At 39.2% G+C, this 27275-nt stretch overlaps 1 protein-coding gene across 4 annotated transcripts in view; it reads right to left on the bottom strand.

Annotated features, from left to right (window-relative positions):
* LOC119547725 (roundabout homolog 2) overlaps positions 1-27275 on the bottom strand; it is a 48791-nt gene that overhangs the window by 14973 nt on the left and 6543 nt on the right. For all 4 annotated transcript variants that reach the window (XM_037854706.1, XM_037854705.1, XM_037854704.1 and 1 more), the window contains exons 2-3: positions 14167-14360; positions 6403-6505 (exon numbers count right to left, since the gene is read on the bottom strand). In XM_037854706.1, the coding sequence (XP_037710634.1) occupies positions 6403-6505; positions 14167-14360 (297 nt within the window). The remainder of the gene's footprint in view (positions 1-6402; positions 6506-14166; positions 14361-27275) is intronic.

Here is a 27275-nt window from a genome sequence, read left to right as displayed (position 1 = left end):
AAATCACTATAATTAGATAAAAACACAATTTTTTTAAACAATTTGTTGAAACATTAATTAGTTAAATGCCATAGTAAAAGCAAAAAAGTACCATATTGTATATTTTTTGTAGGTTTTGTGGGGGCCAGTCGTAAATGGAAGTATAAACTTTTGAGAAAAATCTAAGTAAAGTCATTTTGCATGTAAATTCGCATATGTCTAACAGCTAAACGCAGAGTATAGCAGAGAGCAGCGAATATCGTCCAGCTGACCCGCTTACACGTATAGTCTGTCAGCATAACAGCCTCTCTTTCTCGCGCGCACCGAAAACGTGTGAAGGCAGAAAGGAGAACAGAATCTGGAAAGATCCCGTTAGGTGTGCTTGGCAACGCTGCAGCGTACAGCCAACTTCTCGCGTCAAGAGTTCTCGTTCACTTCGTTTAAAACTTTGATTGAGAACGGACGCAAGGCTGCTGCCGTAGTTAGAATACAAACGGAAAATTACAACCCACGCGGTTCGGTTTCCGTTAAGTGTGTGTGCACCGGCCAAGTCTATGCTAACAGGAGGATTATATATATTTTTACACCCAACTACTGGTAAATAAGAACAATCGAATTTAACCGCATAGGCAGGCTATTAAGTGGCGTGTATTTCTATGTATTTTTTTTGTAATAGGAAAAGAAAGGAGGTTCTGTCGAAGCCGGCCGGCAACATCAGCGCCAGCGTGGCGTGATCGCGCCGTCTTTAACTCCGCAACCGGTCGGCCAAGACGAGACTTTTTCTGGGTGTCAGTTCAAGCCAACCCGCCACGCGCGGCATCCACCGCCCCAGCTCTGGCTAAGCCATAGAGCGACATTTTGTAGGGTTATGGTGCTAGTACAGCAGCCATTTTTGGACCACTGATCGCAGCCGTGGTCATACTTGGATAAGGAAGTGAACGGATACCGGATGTGACTTTTGCTGCTACACCCACATCGCCCCACCAACACGCGCCACGCGCGGCATCAGGAATCTCAGCTTTGGCTAGTCCAGTGAGCAGTATCTCGGAAGGCGATTTGTAGCGCAGCAGACCCGGCACTTCGCCCGTATTCGCCACGTGCGGCTTGCCGTTGGGAACAGCCTTACCATAGGTGATTGCATTTGAAGGAGAGCAACAGACCCGGCACTTCGCCCGTATTCGCCACGTGCGGCTTGCCGATGGGAAAAGCCTCACCATAGGTGATCGCGCTTGAAGGAAAGCTACAGACCCGGCACTTCGCCCGTATTCGTCACGTGCGGCTTGCCGATGGGAGAAGCCTTACCATAGGCAAATGTATCTGGAGGAGAGTATTGATTGATCAGACCTACTGTGTGGCATGCGAAGACGCAGATCCCTTCGTATGTCGTGAGCTGTCGGAGGCGCTAACTTTTGTGTAGTTTAACTTTCGATCTATGTAGAGTAATTTTTCGGTACTAGCTTATGTAGCGTACCTTGGTTTTGATTTAGTAGTCATTTTCTTTAAGTTCTGACAATGACCATCCGTACATTCCACATAACAGATCTTGTCAGAAATTAATATGATAACTTGTCTTAAAAGCATCCTTGCACAGCGTCTTCGATGGGCCCACCGAACCTGCATCGCCGGAGTTTTGCGTAAGTGAATATTGTTACCTCCATATTGATTTTCTGACATTTGACCCATATATAAATGATATTATGATTATGCGTGCCAAGTCGAACGGAAGGTTATTCGGTCAGATTGAGTTTTGTTATATTTTGAGTTAAATTTGATTTTTGAATATGAAAGAATTTAAGTTGTGTTGAAATCATGATTGTAATTTCTGATTTTCTTTTGTTAATTGAAGTTGATAGTTCAACAATGGTTGAATAAATTTGTAACGCGGAATCGTGATTGATCTTGCTATGCCGCCGCTATATAAAGTAAAAATGTGAATAATGAATAAACATTGAATAAGGGATAACCGCAAACAATTTCACACGAGTTATCATGGTAGGGAGGGTACAGAAAGGGGCGGCAATATCATCGAGCCACCCTAACTCTTAATGTTTCCTGTTTCGCTTGTGCCTTCAACGTCCGTCCGCGTGCCTTGAGTCCGTTTACACCCATTATTTTGTTGTTCGATCCTTTTAGATTACCGCTTAGTGCACTTAAAACTTTTTTCGCGTAGTACGGAGCGTGTTATAGAGAAGACTAGGAAGATCCCACGACAATCCGACGAGCTTAGCACCGAGCAATGCTAGAAGTGCACGAACCCGAATCTTCCTATACACTAGGTTATCCATAGTCTAGTGAACGCAGGCCTGAAAACCCTAGCTGTCTACTACAGTTTTACTTATTTAAGACTTGTTATACATTTCATAAAAAAATAGAAAACGAATCAAAAACTGTATCTTAAACTATTTTTGCATTAAGGATTATCAAAGACTCTCCAAAGTAATAAGTTCTTAAACACTGTACTTTTATAATAATTTTATTCTCTCTCTACCAAATCTCTTTTAGATTTTGTAAGCCATTACTTTGGACCATTTTTCTGTCATAATCATAGCGACTGCATTTTTTCCCGGAACGCATTTCCCAAGCTCTCTATTTTTTCGTCCATCCTTTGCATAGTAAATCAGAGTATTATCAACATTTTGCTTTAGCAGTCGCAGATTTGGAGCGACAAAAGCGTAGAGCAGCAGGATAATTCAGCTGGTTGTGCCCCTTATCGTCCTTCGTCCTTTGTGAGCTTGGTCAGAGGGGAATGGGAATGGGAATGGGAATGCTGTAATTTGCACACACCTCAGAGCTCTATTTGTCCTGTGTGCATATCACACAGAAGGAAGTTGGGAAGCTTCGGGGAAAGGCAGCTCAACTCTGCTTCTGGAGTAATAAATCAAGCAACTTTCAAGCACTTGAAAAGCGTAGCGAAGTAAATTTCTCCACTTTTTTCGGCTTTTCTCGTTTGCCCTCAAAAGCAAACCTTTTGTGCAGTGAAAAAATATAGTCTACTATATATATATATGTGAGCCTGGATATTCAACGAATAAATCCATAGCGAAGGCAGCTTTTACGTAAATTAAATTTCGCTTTTCCTTTATATTTTTTTTTAATCTGCAAAGTGAATAAGCGAATTCTTTTATACATTTTTTTGGGGCTGCCCGTTTTATTTTTTTTTTTGGTTGAGATTTCGTTTTTGCTTTGGTTTAGTTTTGCTGTCTTGGTTATGCAAAAATGTGCTAAAACCATGACTTTTATTAAATTTAAAGTTGAAGCGTAATAAATCAGGGCGAATCAAAGAGGGAAAGCTAGCATCAAGCCACCCACGAAGGCCCCGTTAAGGTCGCGGCAAACTTTTAATAGAACCCTGTGCCGAACTCGGAACCTCAATACAGCAAAAAAAAAAAGGAAAGAAAAAGGAAAAAGCCCACACAGCGGGAAACACGCCAACCATCAATAAATTAATCAAAGTCATAATCAGTGTCAGGTTCAGTGCCATTGGGCAAAAGTTGTGTAGGCCTCGTTCTTGTCGCTTCTGCGGTGTATTCCCTTTTTCTCCTGAGGGTCACGGGTCACGGTTCACAGGTCACAAGTCACGGGTTACGGGCTCACCAAAGCGGAAAAGTCTCCGCTCCAAAGGTGCAAATCGCTTCCAGCGGCCAAACTCGGACAGCTGCTGATAATGAGTTAATAAATGACCGTTTATCTATATTTATCATGCCCCGTGAATTATGTGTGTTTGTGTTTGGGGGCAGATTTATGATAGGATGCCAGAAATAGCAACTACTTCAACTCAGCGACGTGATCAATTTAAGCTAATGAACAGACTGTTCGGGCCTAATTGAGGAACACTAAGAAGAAGTTATGCTGCGACTTCTATTTATTGCATAATTCGCAGTCCCTAAATTTAATTGTGGGACTTAAGGTACTCGTGGGACTTTAATTTGATTGAACAATTTCAAAGAAAGTCCATGTAAAAAACATTGAAAAAATGTTATTGAAATCAGAAAATATTTTAAAATTACTTGTTAATAATTTAATTTCTATTATCAGCTTTTAACCTGAGATAAATAAATAAAACAAATTTTAATATCAACGTAATAATAACATACTTAACCCTAACGTCGCGACCCATTTTTCTATAACTTCTACTTTACTTATTTTTCCCATTACATAAATTTAAAAAATGTTCGAGAACATTTATCGAGAACATTTAAAAATGTTTTAATACCCACTTGAATTTCTGCTTCAATGGCCTTTACCAAAGTTCAATGCCGCTTTAATAACATGCCCTACGAAAATGTCGAAGGCCTTCAATCATTTCTCGCTTTGTCAGCCTTTAATAGCCATAAGCCGACTAAGTAAAGTCTTTACCAAATTATAGATATGACTGCGAAAATGGCGGAAATAATATCCCTACAATTTTCTAATTCCTGGTGTTTAGCATGTGTGGCTCCTAACCCCACCCACCTCATCCTCCCAAGGACTTGCTTTTAATATCAGGTCAAAGGCTTCACTTCATGTGTGTGTTGACAGCGCTCAAAGCGAAATTGCGCTGACAACATCAAATGTATACACTTATATGCCCACAATGTGCAACTTATGTTTACTATTGACAAACTCCCGTCCACAGAAAAAAAAAATTGCGGGGAAAAGCACGTGAGCCCGCCTACGAATGGAGGTCCTGTTCCTTATACTTTTCCAGCTCCTTTGGCTTTTTCCTCCTTTATTGCCTAACCCAATCAATGTGAACGCCTTTTGCCAAGTTTCCCCCCCGTTTTTACCCACACACCGCAAGCCGCAATAACGACGTTTTAACCAAGCAAACAAATTTGACGTGCTTTTCGTGATTTACATGCAAATATTGAAAAATATTCCCCAAGGATATACCGCAAAAAGCAAACCGAACTCGGGCCGAGGCTAAACAAGACTCGAAATGGAGGAAATATACTAGGGGAAGGGAAAAAAAAGAAACCAGAAATCCAACATGAAGGCAAAATAAACTCCACACCGAGCAATATCGATTTTCATGTGGGAGGAGATCCAGGACATGACAGGCGGGCGGACAAACAGACAGACACACAGGAATGAAAAGGCAGAGGCAAATAAAAGAAATATTAGCCAACAAAAGACAAAGTGGCGGTCTCTGCCGCAATGGTTTGGGCCCAAAGTGGGAGGCATCGGGATATAGGACCCACTTTCCCTCCATCTTCTTGTGGTACACGTTTAATACCAACTGTTGAGGAGGCGTATCTGGTAAATATTCGGGGCTAGGATGCTTTTTAGAAATTTTAAGAAAGAAAAACAAATAATATTACTTTCTTAAAGGTCTTTAAAAGATCGAAGCACTTTGATTCCTTGCTAAAAATATTTAATAACATTAGGGTCACAGAATGTTAATCACACAACATGACGTATACTTAATTTATTTCTCATTGCTTTCATATACGTCTTTATTATTAAGGTTTCGAGTAATATATTTCTAATAATTTTACACCACTTTTTTTAGAGCTAACAAACTAAATCCCCTTTTTTATTAAATCTAGCCTTTGTTTGGCCAGCCATTTATCCATAACATAGGCCTTCAAAATTCATTTGAGACCTGTCCCAACTCGGAAATTGCTAACCACTGTTTTTTTCTGGCCATATGGTCTAATAAATCCAGCACACACAAAAATCTTGCCTCCCCTTAACACCCATTTAGGCCATCAGACAGGGCTAAAAGGGCTTCAAAAACCAAAAAATAGCTAGCAAAAAATAACCAAAATAGAAGGAAAAAAAAGGGAAAGCTGAAATGAAAACGGGTTAATGGAGGCGGCAATAGAGCGTGCCCGGAGAAAGAGACGGCAATATGGGGAGGGAGAGAGATGGCAAGAGACCTCTGGCAAGACAAGTGGGTGCGTTCGAGCGGAAAACTTGTAAACGCAGCAGCTCCACAGCTAGTTAGTTAAGTGGGCGGCTGGCTGGAAAAAGGGCAAAGCTAGTACGCCCCCTATTTTTCCCACCCCCTCAGGCAAAGCCAACAACAACATCAAGAACATCAGCAGCAGCAGCAAAAATCAACATCAATTTAGAATATTAAAAACGCACACCACACGATTCAAAGGGGGGAGCTGAGGGACACTGAAAAAAATCATCGTTATATTATACAACAAATTTAGTTGTTAAACAAAATTTTAAAAAAAGGTTTAACAATATATTTTAATCAAACATATTATAATAATGATTTTGAAAACACTAATTTTCTTAAAATTATAATTCTGGAGAGGGTAAAATATATATCCTTTGCTACACAGTTCTTCTAATCCTCAATTTTGGAAGTGATTTCGTTGTATCCCACATTATTATTTTTTTTAAATATATTATATTTTATCAGTCAAGTAGAGTCTGTTTTTGATCAGTGTAAGCACATTGGCGGACTGCGGATTTGAGTTGACTTACCCGCCACTTGCAACGTGGCATTTCGGCTCCTTGCCACGCCCAGTTCGTTCTTCGCCTCACACCAATAGATGCCGGCATCTGTTTCGCGACGTGAATTGACAACCTGCAAAAAGATGTGGAAGGAAAAAAAGACGTTGGCATGAGAATGAGTTAAGTACCGAAGACAAGATGGGGAAAATTGTTCGGTGGGGGCCTTGAGAAATGAACGAGGGGCAGAGGCAAACTGTAAGTAATTTTAATTGAAATGAGCAAGTTTTATTAGTAAATGGAAATGATTTAAACGGGGGTAGGATACATTGATTTTGTAATGTGAATCGCTTTGCCTGATTAAGTCGTTCAAGCTGGAGTATTTAAATATTTGTATCTTCTTTTATTTATTATTAATAATTGAATATTTCTTCAGCTGTGTTTCAAGGAATAAGCTAAATATATGATCATTATGGAAAAAAGTATTCTTAAACAAGACTTATTCATACTTAAGAACTAAAGTTTTATTATGTGAGATTTATTCCTATATTGTTTATTTTTAATCAACCATTTTTCCTATAACTTTAAAGAGTATTTTTAATTCGCCTTTCTTGGTGACTTCATCCCTATTTGTAATTTCTCAAATGGCAACTGGGAAAGAGCTCGAAAACACAGAAGACAGATCTTCCTAAGACGTTGATTTGCTGGCTCTGCAGGACCCACTTTTTCGCTTCCATAAAGAAGCAGCTTCTCATCCCCTTATCCTTGAATCCTTGAACCCCTTTTGGCTCTTGGAGGCCATAAAACAGACGGCAATCTGTTGTCTGTTGCGCGTCTGCTGCCTTCAAGTGCTCAAATCATAAAATGTCTCTCGAGCAACTTTATAGTTACTACATCCCTTCTTTTGGAGCCCTTCCCCTTTTGTGTTTGTTGTCTACGCTGTTTGTTTATTTGTTTTTCGGAGCACAAAAGAATTCCCCAACATGCGCTTAAAATTAAATGTCAAACTAAGTGTGTTTGTATCCTGTATCCTCTGTGTGTGTGCCATATTTATCTGCTCCTTGCAGCAGGAGAAAATGAGAAAGAAGCAGCAGCGGCAACAAAGTTCGCACAATTTACACAACTTGTGCCTCATCCAAGTGAAATTAAGTGTTGCGCTAAGTGAAGATGACAAAAGGGTTCTTCAGCTGTATTATTCTTTCATTTAATCTTCCTTCGCCAGCTGTATACACACATGTCATGTCCCTAGTCCTTCGTCCTGGATTCTCAGCCGCGGGTGCGCTTTATAAAACAAATAAGTTGAAGCGCCTCGGGCTCCTCGATTGTCGTACTTCATATATGTGCGGGTTACTGGGGAAAAGCGAGCAGAAAACCCACGACTGAGAGGAAAAAACAAAAACACCACATGGAACAGCTCAAAGGCTTCGAGATTATGTGGCACAAAGTAATAGTAACATGTATTGTAACGATACACGAATAGATACATTTAAGATGATATCCTTTGTGTCTCCTATTAATCAGCAAAAAGTTATATTAAATTCTAGAAAGTCTTGCTAAGGGAAAGATTAATAAAAAAGGCAATTTTAAAGCTAGTAAGCTTGTTAGCAGAATTTTTAAATTAAAATATAAAACTCCTTCAAGGCATTTCTCCCCTCCTCTTCAAAAAGCTCAACCACAGAAACCAGCTCTCATTTGCAAACTAGGCAACCATTTTTTTCTTATCTTTTGGCTTTGAAATCAGGTCAGATTAAAGTTAAACCTTACTTTCCGCCTGAACTTTTACTTTTACTCAGCTTTGTCAACTTTGATAAACCAACGAGAGAAACTTAACCAACTCAATCTAGCCATTACCACTGACCCATTTCCATCCGTTTTGCTCTATCATCAACTGGCGAGCTGAATATTCCGCATACGCAACGTGGTCCCTGGCAAAGGTAAGCCGGAGCTAAGCTCATTAGCTAGGCACAGGGCGGATTCCTATTAAAAATTGAAATGAATTACAAGGGGGCGAGCAAAGCAACTAAGGCTTTATCCCAGGAGCAGGGTTCACTATCCTTTCGAGAAAGTTGGGGGGGGCAGAAATCTCGAATAAAATTAAAACAAAATTCGTTGCAATGGCAACCGTTGAGAAGACAATGAATCCGAATAAGAAATATTTAAGGTGGGTTTCAGAAAGTTAAGGTTGTACAAAAATTTATATTTTTACGAGAACTTGGATATGAAATACATTATGATATTTTTTAAATATCAACACTTAATCGATTTGTATCGATCTTAAAGTATACAACAACTTTTTTAACACCTTTAAATTTATTTTAAAGCCCTTGTCAATTTTTGTGACAGAATAATACATTATGATATTTATTAAGAACATCATTCAATCGATTTAAAATTTAATAAATAATAAAGTTTATAAAGGTGTCTAAAAGTATGCAACAGTTATTTAAAACACCTTTAAATTTATTTTAATATTTTTATTTTTTTTATTTTGCTTAAATTTATTTTATTTCCTTACGCTTTTGAAACGCACTGCCCTGCCTTACTTTTTTCAAATCCCTGCTATTCCTGCTGGAAATTTAATTTGGATTTGGCGGGTAAATGCCTTTGTAAGCCAAAAATGAAAATACAACAGGAAAACGAAGAAAACATTGCCAAAAGTCACATAAATTTATTTATATCTTTAATGACTTGAGCCAGGCGATTCGCAGCGAATTGCTTATATTTATTGTTGTTATTATTTCTTCTCCTGTTGTTTTTGCCATTGTTGTTGTGCGTGCAAACATTGAAACTGATTTGACACCAAATAGCAAAAAAATAAAAACAGTAGCGGGAAAAGCAGCTGGGGAGAAATATTTGCCGTGTGCTACGTGCAACTTTTATGGTGGGGAATCTTTTTCGAGGGGGTTTCAGAGGGGTGTGGGTGACAAGGGGGAAGCTATAAAATATATTGGCTGTATCTGTGTGACTGCCGCAGTGTCTCTGTGTTTGTGAGGGAGTCTGCGAGTGGAGCGCGTTGAAAACACGCTTCCGTTTTAATTTAAAATACCCATAAATTTTCAAACATTTCATTTGGGAGCCATTCCCGTTTTCATGTTGTAACATTTCGTAATTGTCTGCTGCGTTTGCCAGAGGGAGATGCCCTATCTGTCGCTGCCTCCCTCGCACGCTCTGATACTCGTTTTTTTATGAAGGGGAAAAACCCCTCTAACTCTTGAGTGTTTTATAATTTGGTTTAAATTTTAAAGGTCGTGTAAAATGCGACGTGTAAATGGTTTTAATTGAGCCTGAAAACGAGTCTGAAACGAAATGGAATTAGGCAAATCTGCTTGATGGTTGAATGGGTAGAGATTCGGTTAAAGTGCTATCACTTTCATTTTAGAAAGTGAAACAAGTGGAAAAGCAACAGGACTTAGGCAGAATTTAATTTCTAAAAAAATTTATTTTATAAAAAGGAAATAAAATGTATGTTTGCTTTTATTGACATAAATCAAAACTAAGGTATTAAGATATTAAATAATTTCAGTCTTTAAGTTGGAATAAAGTGTGATAAATTTTAAATTTTAAATTTTAATTAATTACACATTTCAATTTATCGTAAAATTTAACTGAAAAAAAAAAACAAAACGAGTTGTTCTTAAAAAAGTTTATCGTATTTTGAGCTTTCACAAAGAACCAAAACTCCATTAAAAAATATTAATCAAAGAAAGTATACTTCTTGCTTAATTCTTTTAACAAGTCTAGCATCATTCAGGCCTTAACCCCACTTCCCTGGTAATCTCCTCATTAAAAATTCGCCTTCCTTCCTCTCGTTTTAACCTCTGCTTTCCTCCCTTTACTAATTCAATCATCCAGGGGGCTTTCTTAAGCCCTGTTTTCCCCCGCACCTCATTTTCCTTCCGCTCATTCATTAAACGCGGCTCAAAAGCATTTTTCACTCACACCTCCGGTTAATAAACAGCCCTGAGGCAACTGCAAAAAAAAAAGAACATGATGGGAAAATCGTCGCCTCGTTCATAAAAACATAACTCATACGCAGTGTTGGCCCCAACACCACTCACTCCCAAGTCTCCACTCAACTCGGCTTAAGCCCTGTATTTATTTATTTATGTGCATATATAGAGAGAGAAGGATTTTTTATGGGGCCGCGAATGTGTCGAGCGTTTGTAAACTCATTAAAATGTGCTCACTGTACAGTGAAGTGCATAAAGTTATTTTCGCCGAAAAGCGCGAAGGGGAAAATGGGCATTAACTTCTGAGCCTCGACTGCTTTTTAATTAAGATGTTCTCGGTCTGCGCACCTCGAAAATGCAATCAACCAGGATCCAAAGTCACGCTTTGATTTATTTTTCCGCCCTTCGTCAGTTGATTGCCTTTTTAAAGTTCCTTCTGCCGGAGGATAAGCATTTCTTGGGGGGTCGAAACTATGGCCAAATGTGGCAGACATTTAAATAAACGTTAGGGGTGGACCAAAGGTGTGGGAAATGGGGTGGCCCGTAAGGAGATAGATGCACATATATACGCAAGCAGACACTTGAGAGTCAGACAGAGCAAATATAGAGCTTGGGTAACTTTAGTCAAGGACGTGGAAAAGAAGGATGTCTCTGCATATAACGACACTGGAGATGAATAACCCTAAAAGAGCTGGAAGTCTTTATGGACCATATCAGTAACAGGACGAGTAATAAAGTACTTAAGCTCGTAAAAGTAAAATGCATCTTACCAAATAAAGATTTTTAAAGACTTCTAACGGAAATATATAATTTTTAAATGGTTTTATAGTATTTCTATATAAAAAACTTTTAAATTTTTCCTATTTTAGATCCATCTATGGCTATTTTCGTGATCAGAACAGTCGCTGTTCTCGAAGAACTCGACACCAATGTCAGCTTTAAGGACTTTCCCACCAGCTGATGTGCGGAAGGTGCTGCTCACAACTACATAAACACTTGGGCACACACGCAGACATTTGTTTCGACTACGTCTTTCCTTCGATCCAGTTTTTCCCCCATTTTCCTGTCGTGCAGTTACGTAAATTATTGTCTGTCTTTCCATCGCTCGCTCCTCCATGTCACTTCTCACTACGCTCCTTTTTTTTGGCCCAAAACTCCTACTCCCACAAAAATGTACACATTGTACATGCTTTTGTATTTTATTGCATATTCCCTATTCGCTTGTACATTTTTCTCTACTCCGCTTCGCTTTCCTTCAGCACTTAAAGACCCCCCGAAAAGAAAGAACTGGAAAACTTTCTTTGCGCCCCCTAAATTAAAGAGGGATTGTGTTTTCATCTATCTCTGTGTTTGGGCGCCACATTTGATAGTGTTGCATACTTTCTGGCCATCTAGTTTTCGGCTGGGCTCTCGTCGTTATAGCAATAATGTCTGGTTGAAGTTGCCCTCGAAGTGGTCTGGCACTTATAAGTAAGATGAATTGTCCTCTTTGGAGGAGTGGGAAAAGCTGCCGGAATTAGAATTTAAATTATGCCTCTGGGGAGCAATGAAATGATGTGAAGTATATTTGTGCGTTGGGTCTGCGGAACATTTTCGGAGAGTTTTACATGCGGGAACAGTTGTAAATAAAACAAAAAAAGATAGGTCAGGGACCTGACATAAAGTTATTAAATTCTACGAAGAAGTAGGCGAAATTTTTGCGAATGAAAACGTATCTATTACTTATATTTTTCTTATATTTACTTTAAAGATACTCAATTAAATAAGAAAAGTATTCACTTTGTAATTTTTTTCCAAGCATTTTGTACTTTAATTCGAATTGCATTAAATAGTATCCAAAGAAATGACAGACAGTTTTTCCGCCACCACTAACGCTATAAAGGCAAAGGACACATTAGACGGCAGGATGTGGTGCCAGGACACCCGTGGAATTAATTCATTTAAAAGTCGTTAGGAGAGCGTCGCAAAAAAGATGGCATAGAGACATTTCGCAGGCATCAGCGGAAGCTGGAGTCTGGAAATGCCAGTGGCAATGGCAGAAGGAAAATGCTCAAATCCCTTTTTGCACTTAAGTGATAAACAAATACAGTGGCATGCGGCATGCGGCAAGTACAAATACAGTGCCATAAGCGCCCAGACACCCAGGCAGATCGAGTGTGAAAAGTGGCAAGCTCAGAGTGCCCCCCTGTATAACCAGTCCCTCGGATCCTGGATCCTGAATTCTGAGTTCTGAGTTCTGAATCCAAGTCCCCATCCCACGCAATTGAGACTGCGATTCCAACTGCATCATCAGCATAATCAACGCGGCTCCCGTTGGCTTTTTGCGTCGTAAATTTGCTGAGTGCTCTGCTCAGCTCAGCGCAGAGTCCATGGGAGTCACTCGTAGTAGTCACTCATACTTGCTGCACTGAGGGAAAAATATTACTTCCTTTTAAACAAAACATTTAGAGGAAGACAACAAAATGATCCGACTTTTTATTTGGAAAACATAACATTCTAAAGACTTTCCATAAGATTATCACTTTGTAAACTTTTCTTATAATTCTCAAGCCAAATGCAATACTTTTTTTATTGAATTTTTAATATTACAATTTTTTATTTATTTACGTTTCAAAGTTATCCGAATGTTTACCTCGTAAACGAATTTTTTTATGGATAAACCTAGTACTCGTACCTATGATATACAGTATTATGGATCCTCTTTTGATCCTTAAAAAGTAATAATTGTTTTCGCAAAGGAAATTGTCATAATAAAGATCATACAATCAATTAAAATTCTAGGAATAATTTTAAAAGTATTAAATCTTATAGATAATAATCATTATAAAAATAAGAAAGATATGTGTAATACCTAGGAATTTTTCCCAGTACCCAGCTATCTCTGTTTCTCCCAATCAGAGCTCATCAGGCTGCAGCTGACTTTTGCCGGCTTCCGTTACGTCTTTATTTGTCTGCCTGCCGCTTTCTCTTTACGCCGCTGCCTTTCTCCAGCGTTTTTCCCACATTTTCCGCATTTCCCCCCAGCTTAATGTTTGTTTACCTTGCGTTAATGAAGTTGTTGCCCACCGCCAACGAAGACCGAACAATTTTTCTGCAAAAATATTTTTGCAGCTCGCCGCCAAATGATACGAACAGAAAAGGGAAAAAAGCTGACCGGGGCGAAGAAGGAGAGTTAAAAATAAAAGCAATTAGTTTGTTCATCACTCAACAGATGGCCTGGCAAAATGAATATTTTTTAAGCAACTCCCAGAATCTCCTTTTACTCGGCTCCATTGTCTGTTTCATTATGAATGAAGGCATGGAGCTGAAATAATAATTATGCATGCAAATAAAACAACAGGACGAACTGTTGAAGAAAATGCAAGTTGGGGAAAATAATGTAAATACACCGCAGGCCATTTGGCTAGGAAAAGGGATATATTGCTTTAAAGGGAAGTTGCCTATTGAAACAAAAACTCATTTAAATTAGGGAAATATAAACATAATATGTCGCTTGGTCAACCCCTGACTTAAATATAAGTTAGCAACCTAGAATAATCATATATACTTATCTAGTTTACATTTTATTGGTTTAGATTAGTTAAATAAAAATTTTGTTATACCATACTTATTATCATAATTTAAGCACTATACAAAACGATTTTTGTGGGTCATTTATTAGCTCTTTTTAAGGACTATCAGTATTTTCTTTAGAAATATTTTCATTTTGCTATTTTGCATTATTTTAACATAATTTTCTATCAACACTTTGTTTTTTGTATATCCAGGGTATCCCAATTTCCATTAACCCCATGACTCCACTTAACCTTTTCAATTTTCCACTGCCGCGCAATCTTCGCCCGCTTACCTTGAGGAAGAACAATCCGCCGGCTGGCAGGGTGATGCGATGGGAGCCCGGCAGGATCTTCAGGGGGACCCCGTCCTTATACCACTGGATGGTGGGCGTGGGGCTGCCCTCGGCTTTGCAATTAAGCGTGGCTGGCTCGTGTCGCGGAACTGTCGTATCTATGGGATGCTCCACTATTCGCGGGGGATGGGATCCTGCAAAGGAAAAAAAGTTAGGTTGATATGAAAGAAATGTGGAATATAAAAATGGGTGCTGGGTGCTGGGGTTACGGGCCTTCCGTTTTCCGCTGCGTCATCATCGTCAGCGGTTTGTTCAAATGCGAAGGAAAAACGAAAAAAATTATAAAAAAAAAGAAGAAAAGCGCTCGTTGGCAAATGAAAACAATGTTAATGCGCATTGCCGTTGACGTTGCAAATGAAGTTGCAGCTGAAACTGCAGCAAATGGGGGCTAAAATTGGTTGAGGAGGAGGACTGCCCGCTCAAAGGATTCAGTTTGGAATTAATTTGTTTAGATTTGCATATGCGGCAAAGGACCCCGGCAGCTTACCAGCTAAGTAGTTTTTTTCTCTGTATATTTTAACCCTATTTGTTTTGTTTTGCATAATGCAAACGTTGGGAAATTAACTGGGTGGAAAAGGTAGGAAAAAAAGGGTTAGGTTCATAGGTTAGATAAGCCAGGGATTAGCATAGTCTTTTGTTATTCCCTTGCCTTCCTACGAATAACTTTATTTGAACATTTTAATGAAGAAATAAAAAGCTAAAAGAGCATTGACTTTGGCCAGGAAAAACTGTGTTACTATATTTTCCGAATTTGAAATCTCTGTTAATCTACAAATGGAAAGCCATTGCCACGCCATTCCGCAATCTCAATTGTCCAAATTGATCGAAGCTTTCCCCAATAGTTTCCACCCTCCCACAATCTCTCAAAAATCCATTTTCCACTTGCTTTCAATGCCTAACACCCCATCGAAACATTCAGGAACACTTGCGCTATCGCACAATCTTTATTTGCTAACCGCAGACCAACTCTCGAGTATTTGCTGCGAGCAATCTGTCAATGGCAAAGACATAAATTTCAATTTTCATGCCATATCTAAACAATTTGCTGTCACCCACAAACACACGCCAAGCAAGAAAATATAAGGGGCAAAGGCAAACGGAACAAGATGCAAAACTTTATTCATATCGCAGCTGAAATCTATAAATATATTTGCCCTGCACTGAGAATTTGAGGAACTATGTTTTCACCATCTAGATTGGGGTCAAAAAAGTGAGAAGACTAAGTATTCCTTTAAAAATATACAGCACGGTCCACATCACTTGAATATTTTAACAAAAAAATCTACAATCCTGCATAGTTTTAAATCTCCTTAAATTTTCCCCTCAGTGCACGACTTTATATCTATGCAGACCACGCCGCGTGAAAATTGATATGTCAGAAAATGTTGGAATATTGAAACGTTATTTAATAAAAGGCAGTCGAGGCAACATTTGTTGCTCTTCCACGTTTTTTTTTTGTCGATTGCAACACGACAACGACAGCAACAAACAGCTGGGGGCAAAAGTTGCATGTCATCCAAAGCGAAAAACAACAAAGCGACAGACGTTGCACCAAGCAAGTCGCAAGCTGGAAATCGAATTTCGGATCGGAGTTCACAGAAATATTCGAGGGGGATAGCATAGACGTGTTGCATGTCCTGCCGCCAGGAGCAAATTTTCCACCCCCACATGGGTGGTGAAAAGTGGGAGGGGTTGGGGGACACTAGCAGGGGTCAACCAGCAAGACGGCATGTCAATGTTATTTCAACAACGAAAATGAAAATAAAACACTGAAGTGGACTGGGAATGGAATGGAAATGGAAATGGGGGTTATGGCAGTCGAAAAATCAACATGCAACGGACATGGAAAAAATGCAAATAGTGGGGGGTACAAAACAGGAGAAAATATGAGAATCTAAATGAACGGGGAAAAGACATTTTTGAAAGAAAGTTTGCTCAAAGAAACGTAGCTTTCATACCCTTTGAATAACAGGATATCGTAATAAAAGGGTTAATACACTTTATTAAATATTATATTTTGAACAGAAAATGTATTTAACTGTTAAAGATTTATATGTATTAGAAAGATTGTTACTAAACGTTAAGTTAAATACGTTTTTAAAAAATATAGTTCTGATCATACACATCGGAAGTAATTAGTTTAAATTAAGATACCATAAGAAATTTAATTCCAAGATCGTTACTATTTATAATTATGTTATAAACCTTTCGCTAAAACCTTTCGTGTGTGTTTAAATTTATTTATATTACTAAAACGATTAACTATATATTTAAAGACAAGGATTAAATTAAAAAGAATCCAAGGGATAGATACATATCTCGTCTCATTTGTTGAAACTAAGATACCATAAGGAATTCAATTTCAAGACAGTAACTTTTTATTGATTTTTTTTTAAATAGTTAAAGTAGCACTGTCTTTTTTTGATCCTTTAAATTTGTTTATGGTACTGAAACACGCAGAACCCAAGTTTTTCCTACAACAAATCCCAAAGCAAAGGCAACACAACTCGTGACCAAGTGTAAGCATTCAATGTGTCCGCTGAGCACAATTCGAGGGTTAAATGTCGCATGTGGGGTTGTCAAAATAAAAAAAAAAAGGAAGGAAGGGAGGTGTTTGGGGCGTGTTCACAACGGAAAGTTGCTCAACCATGGACATAATTTTTTTTGGCTGCTACTCCTGTTTGTGCATATCTTTGCTGACCAGGCACAAGGACCGCAGCAGGACGAAAGTTGGCTTGTGCGGTTTGTGCCCTGCGGCGATGTTCAACACCTAAAAAAAAAGGGTTCGAACCGTAGGATGGTGGGTGGAGGGCCTTTGTTTTGATTACGCTTCATTTTCCAGTTTGTTTGAGAACATGCTCCTTCCACTCGCCCACCCAAAAAATGCACAGGCCATTTCTGGCGACTTGCAGCTAAATAATTCAATTAGTAAACAGGGTAAATTTGCCAACAGCAGCGATTGCAACCGACCAGATGTGGCCCAGAGGCCTACTAATTTAGTTTTAATTGCATGCCAAGGAAAGGAAAGTTGCTCACACGTATATACAAACATTCGTGTACCATATATGCATATATGCATTTACGGGCGGAACTAAAACTAAAACACGACGAAGAATGTAACGACATGGAAAATGCAAGAAATTTGCATAAAAGCAGCAAAGGCATTTGCCCAGCGCTTATGCAAAATGCATCAAATAGTGCTGCCTGTGTGGAAAGGGCGATGGTTCTCTGGCGTAAGCAACTAAAATCCAGTTCGGTGGCTCCTCCAAGGACCAAGGACTTCGACTCCAAGACCAAGACGAAGACGTTGTCGAAATGCCTGAAGAAATTGCTGGGGAAAACGTTTCGCCAAACTGGGTTTCACTTAACAAGCAAAATATTTGCTGCAATTTCCTTAAACATTTTCTTTTCCTTTTGGCAGACAGAGGAATATTGTAGAAAAGGGGGGCTTCTCGGGTATATAATAACACACATTTGCTTGGCTACCTCTTGGGCATCTCTAACTAAAGTGGGTATAGACGAGTTAAAAGCCATATATTGACAGATTTAAGTAAGGCCAAATTATGGGAAAAAAATATCAATATAATATTTGCAAAAAATATTATTAATAGGTATGGCTTGTAATGGGATATATATTGTTATCCCCAAGTTGTGTACCTGGATTGTATGTTACAGCCCTGAAAAAGATAACTTTAATGTGTAATTTTAAAGGTAATCTTGAAATTATCACAGTAATATTATGATACACAAGAAATTTTTTAAATGAATTCTAATGATTTCATTTGGGTTTCTGTTATTAAAAGATTTAATATAATAATGATTTCTTTTTTAAAGTTCTAGTTCCTTACTAGTTGTACGAAAAACCTAGAGTATTGCAACTTCTATTTGCCCCCTGAACTTTTCCCCTTGCTTGTTGTTTGTGGCACTGCATAGTTGGTTGCCGTCGCTGGCGGGTCAAAAACAAAAGAAAGGCTCTCAGGACCTGCACCACCCACCCTTTTTCCCACCCCCTTTTCTACCCCAAAAAGTGCGGGTCCCTTCAACGCCTTTGCAAGTTGCTTATGTGTTGCATACTTCAAGGGGCCAGCCCTAGCTTTAGCTGCTTTTGCATCATCAATCAAAGGCAGCCCCATATAAGGTTCCCCGTCCCCCGACTCCTTTATCCCCATTGTTGTTTTAATTATAGCCCCTCTCTGAGACTTGCTAATTGTTTTAGTAGCGTACTTTTCGACATACAACTTTTGTTGTAATCGCTTTTGTTGCCGCCTCCGGCTAAGGAACTATGTTAGTTGGACTTGGGCTTTCCACAGCCCTCGTCCTTCGTCCTTCGTCCTTGCAGGCCAAGCAAAGTAGGACGGCCAATGCAATAATTAAATTTTTGCTATAATTTACGTGAAAAGCAGCAGACGCAGCAACAGCTGCTACGGAAAATGTGTCTTCTAGGGAGCTAAGGCAAAAATAATGGATGGGTGTCAGTGGGGCATTTAGTGATGGAGGAGCTCTCCAAATTGGACGGAGAATGTGTATATTTAATATGTATATTTAATGTTCATCCTTAATTTCGTGTGTCACGCCAACGAAAGAAGATTTTTATCAAAAGAGCATTATAATTAAGTCGAAGATTTGGTCGCAAGCTTGAAAACTTCTCGAAGAATAACAATTTCAAGTACAAAAAATGTTTTAAAAATTAATTTATATTTTTATATATTTAATATGTATTTTTAATAAGTATATTTATGTATTTAATATGTTTATTTTATTTTGTTTAATTAATATCGATCATCCTTAGTTTCGTGTATCACGCCAACGAAGAAAGAGAATACTTTTATCAGAAGAGCAATATAGTTATGTATAGTTATATGCTTTAAAACGTATCGAATAATAAAAATTCAAGTATAAAAAATGATTTTAAAAGACTTTAGAAGTTACATTATTATATATTTTATCTCTATACAGATTTGAAAAATTAAATAAAATACTAATTAAATTTAATTAATTTAAATTGAACTCAATTAAAGCAAGTAAATACCCCCAAAATACGGACTCCATTTTAACTCTGAATATACATCAATCCACCATAAATTTCACATGTAAATTTCCAATGAAAAACCCCAAAAAAAGTGTCCAAGTTTTTCTGAACATTTCCCTTTGCCAGCAACCAAAAAAAAACCACCGTCCACAAAAAGTGAGTAAAATTAAACTTTTGTAAACGCCTCGTGTTCGTGTGCCGCAAATTGTTTCCGGGGATGTTGTCGAGAAGTTCTTTGGTTGTTCTTGTTTAGTTATGATTCATAACGACGCACACCCAGTGCTATAACAACGGCAGAAACAACCCGAAACAAACCATAAATTGTACCATTTTACTCATCCAGACAGGGGTGTTTGGATGTTTGGCCATGACTCACTTCTTTTAACTTTGTTTTCTATTGTTTTTTTAGTATTTTTTCCCCCATTTCGTGGGGGTGTGGTGAAGTGACACTTCTTCTAATTGTTCGTAACACCCCCTCGAACTGAATTTGGCCAGTGAATTGTTCAAGAGTCATGATGCATTCGACAGCCCAGGAAAACTTGAATTTTTTCTACATTTTTTTTTGTTGTATTCAACTTTATTTATGCTTAGACAACTTCGACTTGTGCATATATGTAGAGTGCATAGGGAGTATAAATAATTCAGGGCGCACGGGAGAGCTCACACATTTGCATTGAGAGCTGAGCAGAAAGTTTGGTGCCCCCTTGGTAAATGCATTACAATGCCAAAAAGGGGGGAAGAGCTAGGGGACTCTCAAAAATTGTGCAAATACTTTTGGCATATACAAGTGCACTGGGAGAAAATCTTAATTGAATTTTTAAACTAAGATAGAATATTTGATAGAGTCGAAAACTCTACTCCCTAAGCTAGTGCACTATTGTTGCATATAAACGATGTTGTTTTAAAATGTATATATAACATATCTTATTTTTCTCTGTATCTTGCCGGTATGTATATTGTTAAATATTAAATTCTTTAATTTAATTAAAATATGTAAAGGAGACAAGCTTCCTATTCCTTAAGCTATTACAATACATTGACTGCCCAGTTTCCCAAAAATGTGGCATGCAAAACTAAAATGCCACTTAAGAATTCCCATCTAAGATCTCTTCTTTTTTCTCTGTGTCCCTCCTTTATAGCCATGTGCATATCTATTGCTGCTCCCACATGTGGGTTAGTTTGTCTACAGAGAATCATTGCCAACTATTGCTCCACATTTTTTGGTAGGCCCTCTTTCCCCGTTTTCCCCTGTTGGAAAAAGCATGTGTCCAATATCTCTGGCATACATATGTATGAATTCGGGTTGATGCAACTGCACTTGGCTCGGGTTTTGGCTCCAGTTGGAGCCTTAACGGCAGCTTAGTCTCCAGCCAGCCATACCTGACACTATGCCACCTGCAAAAACACACTCATCCTCATCCTCATCCCAATCCGCCCACAGAAAACACTTTCGTACATCGCACACGGCAAATGCAAAGTTTTCACATTGAATTTTCCGGCGCAGCACATCCGGTGACAAATCCTTGGAAGGGCTTCCATTTCTCTGTCCATGTGTGTTTGTGGGTGGATGGATGAAAGTGTCAGTTATCCCAGTTACAATTCCCAGTTAGATCCATCTGCCTGGTAAAAGTGTGCAGGCTTTACTGTCGAGCTTCAGTTGAAGCTGGAAATGCAGTTGGGAGATTTGTGAAATGGAAAAACTCAAGGTTTTATTTTATACGATTTAAAATATTTAATGATTATTTTCTGGAAGGATAGAAAATATCTTTAAACCTCAAGCCTCGTATTAAAGATAGTCCCAAAAATCTTCAATTATTCCCAGCTACCTAAAGTGAATTCAGCCAACTTTACCCAAGCTTAAGTTTAATTTGTACTGACAGTAACTACTTTTTTCGTGTTCGGAAACTTTGTCGAGCGTAAAATGTAACGAGGGGAGTTTGCTACATTCTTGTTTGCTCCAAAGGAGCCACAAGGATATTTTTATTTGCACACGGGGACATTTGCAATTCCAGTCGGGTGATGGCTCATTAAGCAGGAGCTGGAAAAAGAAGCCAGGAGTCAAGGATCTGCCAGCTGTCAAGCTGCTGTGTCAAATGCTAATTAAAATCAAGCGCCATTCGCTTGTTCAAACACAAATCCCATCCGGGGGAACAGGTGAAACTGGAATCGGTGGACGGACAGGACACCAGGAGCAGGCGCCATCATCATCATTATCCCTGTCATCGTCAACAGCAATCAGGATAAAAGATAAGTTAAATGCCGAGGGGGGGAAGGGGGGTTTCGGTTTGGGGTATTCCTGTCTCTCACTTTGCTGCTTCGTTGTTTGTTTTGTAATAAAGTCCTGCCCGGCAACCACGCCCCCTTTTCCATCACTCAGCATCAAAGAAAACTTGGGCTTTTTGGGGCTAGTGATTTGAACGCTTGATTGCTTTCAGTCAGGACGAAAACGAAAGGACGACTACGTGCCAAGCACCCAGGATATGGCTCTCCACCATAACAGTGTGTTCATGTTAATTTCTATCTGCCTGATTGCCGAAGCCCCCTTTGCTCCCTTTTGGCATCCTCCAAACACGTTCGCCTCATAATTTCGGAGTGAAAATTTTCAATTAAACTTAATTGCATTAAAAGCGAAGGGTTCAATCTGTCGTTATAGTCCTGTCCCCCGTTATCCATGTTTTTCCTTGTGATAACGATTGGGGAAAGTTCCATCCCCATTCCCGTCATATTGTGCTCCTTTCATTAGTTTGTCCCCGGCTTTTTATGGTCTCTGAAACTTTTTATGCTGCAATGCGTTTTATTTTTCGGTTCGGTTTTTCAGAGAGGTTTTTCACATTTTGGGAGGTGTCTGTTTCGGGGTGTTTCCATGGGCCCCTTAGCAGTATGGGGTAATTTAGTTTCGGGACCGTTTTATGCCACTCATAAGTCATTAAGTTCCTCTACCCGACGGCATATTATTTTGAATTGGTTTCGGTGGGCTGCAAAATTGTTGATTAAAATTCATGACAACATAACTTTCGAGCTTAAAAGCGTTATTAAAGTAAATTAAAAAATATAGGAAATGGTATTACGTTTTTATGGTTACTCTGTAAAAGTGGTTAAGTCGCTCTTGCTTTTTCCCCTTTTTTAAGAAATCAATTTATCAGGATAAAAACAACTGAATGAATTTCCTAACCACTCTCGTAATTTAACACCCCGATGAATATATACTAGCCAGTAAATAATGATTCCGTAAAAACACTCCCACTAGACTTGAAAGGCCCTTGACAGAGACAGCTAAAAAAAAGTGGGAGGGAGGAGTCCTTCTTTAGTACTGGAATCCATTTCGACACCTACACAGTGCCCACAAAAAGGACTTCCACTCAATCTAAGCGTTGGGCAAACATTTTTGCCGCACTCCTATATTTTTTCTACGTTTTTTTGTTCCTGTGTAAATTGCAACGCATAAATCTTTGTGACAAACAGACGAAAAGCGAGAGGCAGATGAGGAGAATGAAGGACAAACACTCAAAAACACAATAGAAGTGACGCGACAGCCATTTTTCAAAAACAAAACATGCATCACAAAACAATCCGGCACATAAAAAAACGAGGAATATAGTAGAGGAGGGTAAAATCTACAGAAATCGGAATGGGAAGTGTGAGCAGAAGGAGCATTCCGCAAAAAAACCCTCGATGGGGTAGAATGGGGATTTGGGGACCATGAGACGAGAGAACGCATGATTGTCTTAATGGCTTCGACATGTTTGCAAAACGACTGTCAAAAGCAGGCAATGTGGAAATGGCAATGGCATTGGGCTGGTCGACGAAGATGGGAATGGAAATGGAAAGGAGCTGGTAGCTGCAGATGGAGCTGAAACCGAATCTGAATCTGAGACCGGCAAAGGCGTCATCGCAGCCACCACCACGCCAGAACATGGCATCAAATCACAGAATCTGGCGTTCACAGTTCCGCTTCAGTCACTCAAAGTCGGGTTCCCCATTCGATTCTCGGCTGTGTCTTTTCGATTTCTCGCTCGTCTTCGCTTTGCCTGTCTGCAGCTGTTAAAACAATTAGAGATGGCAGTTGAAAGCTCATAAATCGATTAACCGCAAGGCCGATAAATTTACAATTATTAATGTGCGATATCCGGTTCGATGGACCAAACGTTAAAATTATAGTTTCAGTGAAAATTAGATAAGAAATTAACATAAATGCCGAAATATAAGTCTCCCTTTTGGCAGTTCTAAAAATATATATTTATATTTTCCACAAATAGCCTTCAGCTGTCCCCTGAACGTGACACGATGTCGTACTTGTTTGCGACACACTTGAGCTTGTCATCTGTCTACTTCTTGGTTGTGTTTTCCGTGACTCCTTTTTTTCGGCATTTCTTGCATCACAAATCTATGTTCTGACAGCAAAGTCACTCAGTCATGCAGCCCCACACTTGATGCGCCCCAAGCCACGAACCATCCAAATGCCGAATGGCTTTCCCATAAAGTTTCCTACCCACCAAAAAAAAGAAAAAAATACAGAGAAAATACCAGCCCAAGCGAAACCCAATCGCACACTTAGACATGTTCGGCCTGGAGGGCCTATCTGCACGTTGCAAATTGAATTTTTCACCTGAATGCGTTTGCAGAGGTGGGAGAAATGAAAAAAATAGGTGGAGGAGCATGTCTGCATGTGTAATTATCGTTATCGATATCGCTCATACGCCCAGTTGGCTGTCTCGTTGCTGCTGACAAGCTCTGACAAGTTGCGTTAAACTGTCGGCATTGGCGTGGGGCAGGCATTTAACCCTCGTTAAGCAAAATCGAAATTAACGCCGCCACATTCGTCCTCGTCGCCGGCCATGTGAAAAAGGACACTTTTAATGCTCCCCCCAAAACCCCTTTTCCCCTTTTTTGAGCTCTGCCTATGAAGTTATTAAAAGTAAATTAGGGTTGCTAACCAGCAGAAACCGAAACCGAAACCAGTTTTCCTCCTTTCTCATGGGTGGGTGGATATATCTGTCACCCACCCATGCTCCTTTTGCCCACCCCCTTATCCTTTTTCGGTTTTCAGGGTTGCGTGCCTTTGACGCATTTCAGTTAGCTTTTGTTTTGCCTCTGTTATGTCTGCGACTGGTTTTGTGTTTTTCGGCTTTCTCGGGGTCCTTGTTGTGTTTTCTGCTTAACTTAATTGTCAACAAGGGAATTTTTAAAACTATGCTTTAGTTTTGCTTTAGAAGACTGATTGTTTTTTGGGATTTATGCTGCAAACTTTCAATTATTTTCAGATTTGTTAAATTAAGGCATACGGCTGATGGCAGTGGATGACCTGTTGAAATTGATTTTTAATTGGCAGGCTTGCCTAAGTGCTCGTGGGCGATGTGTCAATCATTGTCTGATTGAGAATGCAACTGGGTTACGGTGTATGTCCTTATAAATAATTCAGGAGATAAGGTTGAGTGCCTTGAAGTGGGTTATCTATTCGGTTTTATGGGGGTTCTTGAACTTTTCTGTCCATATTTGATACGTTTGTGGATCAGCATATGTCATTTGCTTCTTTAGTAAATTGAATCTCGGGCTGGGGTAGCAATTTTTGTATTAAAACATTATGTACTGTAATTTTAAAATAATTTAAAATCACTTAAACTCAGAAATATTTGTGGGTGTCTAAAAAAAAAATGTGAAAAAATGTGATTTAATTGTACTTCTGGGCAAAAGTATAGTTTCTAGACAATTAAAATTTCTTTTTAAAGTGATTTCCAAACTCTAGTGATTTGTGTGGCACCCCTAAATAACCACATTTTTTATTTTATCTAAAAACTAAATACTGCAAGCTGAAATTTAGTATAGGGCATCAAATTTACATGGATTTCCAACCAATCAGCGGTGAAAATAGGAAGAGCATATAAGATTTTCTTCAGACAAAGCCGCAAAAAGGGGGCGGATGGGCGTGGCATACACATACATATACAAGCCGACGGAAAAATACACACAGACAGACAGCGGCACACCTTTGAAGTGCAACAGAGAGCCGCGAGCCAAAGTTGAAAAGTGCGCTTGTTAACATTCCTTAATTGCTGTTGTTGTCACTGCCGAGGGGTAACCTTTTACGACGGAGTGAAAGAGAGGGATTGAGATGGGTGCGAAAGAGACAGGGCCAAAAGGATACCCAACAAGGATGTCGACGGCGACAATGACGAGTGCAATTATACAAAAACTACTTAGGCGCGCATCCTGCCTGCCAGGAAAAGCAGCAGATAAGGGGAAAATCGGGGGGTTTCAGGGTTCGGGGGCTTCGAGTGAAAGAGATGCCACCAGGCAGTGAGAAAGAGAAGGGCGATCGGAATAAGCAGCTCCTGGCTCCTGTCGTTGCAACAAAATTGAAAGAAAATTCACTTTCGCGTTTGTAAATTTGTCAACATCCTTGAGAAAAGCAGCAGGGAATGAAGAAGAAAATAGCTCGGGGTACTGGCGGTGACAAGTGCAGGATGCAGGCCACAATGCAATTTCAGTTAAGTCTCTTATAATAGGAAACTCAAGCACTTTCAAGCTCACAAACAGCAGGAGAAGCGTTAACGGCAGCGGGAAACGGACGAGGGGAATCGGGGAAAGGAACTGGGAATGTTCTATAACACTGTCCGAATTTGTAATACAAACATTAATATCTTATATTGTATCTCATAAGATAACAAAAGACCTTTAAATAATTATAAATTATCATTCATATAATATATTTTAAATAAATCTCTTAAAAACTGTCTAAAAGTATGCAACAAATATTTTGATTCATTCCGAAAGTCTACTTACTATTTTTAAGGCATACTTTTAGACACCCTTTTCAATTGTTTTGAAAACGCAAGTTATTTCTGTGATGTAATGGGCACTTCTTCGTCTTATTGTAAATGTGTAAAGAGTGATTAGTCCTTTATCAACTGTGATCGAAATGAAAATGTAATTTATCAAAATGTATAACAGTCAAACTTCTCGCAGTGCATTGTCAGTCATTGTGTTGCCTAACTACATTTGTCATTAAGTCAATAAGCGCATTGTGCTTAAATGCACATAAAATAAAGCCTACAATGGAGAGCCGAGCAAAGCCATAAAACGAGGCAGGACCTGAGAACCTAAAAGGACACTGGTGAGGTAAGGACCAAGACCTATCTGCGAAGAAGGATCCATCTCATGTGCCGGCGACAAAGCCGATTTATGCCCAATTGGATTTGCTGCTAAGAGCCACAATTCATGTTTTTATGACCGGATGCCTATTAACCGAAAAAAAACCCAGAAACGAGGCGAAAGTTCTGCCATCTTTTTTAATAAATATAAAATGTCCTGACCGGCCATACAAAAGGTAAGTCAACAAAAGAGGGGAATGGAATGGAATGCTTAGCTTGGGCCATTGATAAGCAGCTTGGACTCGGGTCAGCGGGCATGTCCTTTTCTTTTCATTCCATTTCTTTTCATTTCTTTGCTTATTTTTTCTGTGGGCTCATATCAACAATATCCCTGTCGTCGGCCTTTCATTCGATTTGCTTGTTAAAAAGCTCAAATTTTATGGCCTCCCCCGCACATTTTCTTGTGTGTTGGGCAACAAGTCAGTTTATCGATTCGCCGAGAAAGGACAATGAAATGGGCCTGGCAACAATCTGCTGTCCTGGCAATTTTCGAGCGTTCATCATCGGCCCAGCTTTGACAGTGATAAATTATGCAGACTTCTTGGATATTTCTGGCGCAACAAATGGTGAAGTCGAAAAGTGTGGCTGCGATTTTCCTTGGGGCAAGTCGAAGGCAATGAGTTGGCAAAAATTATAAGTCATAAAAAGGCGGCAAAAAGGGTTAACAAATGGCATTTAAAATTTAAGTGCCCCAGAGATGAAGCCGCTTAAGGATTATGGTTGATAAGAGTTTTTAACTTAAAGTTTAATGGAGCTCCGAATTGCCTTTGGGGTATAAAAACGAGGAGAATATTTAAAAAGATGAAAGTGCCAGCTGGGACTGAATAAGCTGTGAAAATGTAGGTGACAATATTTTTCTCCAGAAAATATAT

Source organism: Drosophila subpulchrella, chromosome 2L (assembly GCF_014743375.2).
Source record: "Drosophila subpulchrella strain 33 F10 #4 breed RU33 chromosome 2L, RU_Dsub_v1.1 Primary Assembly, whole genome shotgun sequence".
NCBI lineage: Eukaryota > Metazoa > Arthropoda > Insecta > Diptera > Drosophilidae > Drosophila > Drosophila subpulchrella.
Note: the sequence above shows the minus strand (reverse complement) of the source record. Positions and strands in the feature narration are given on the sequence as shown.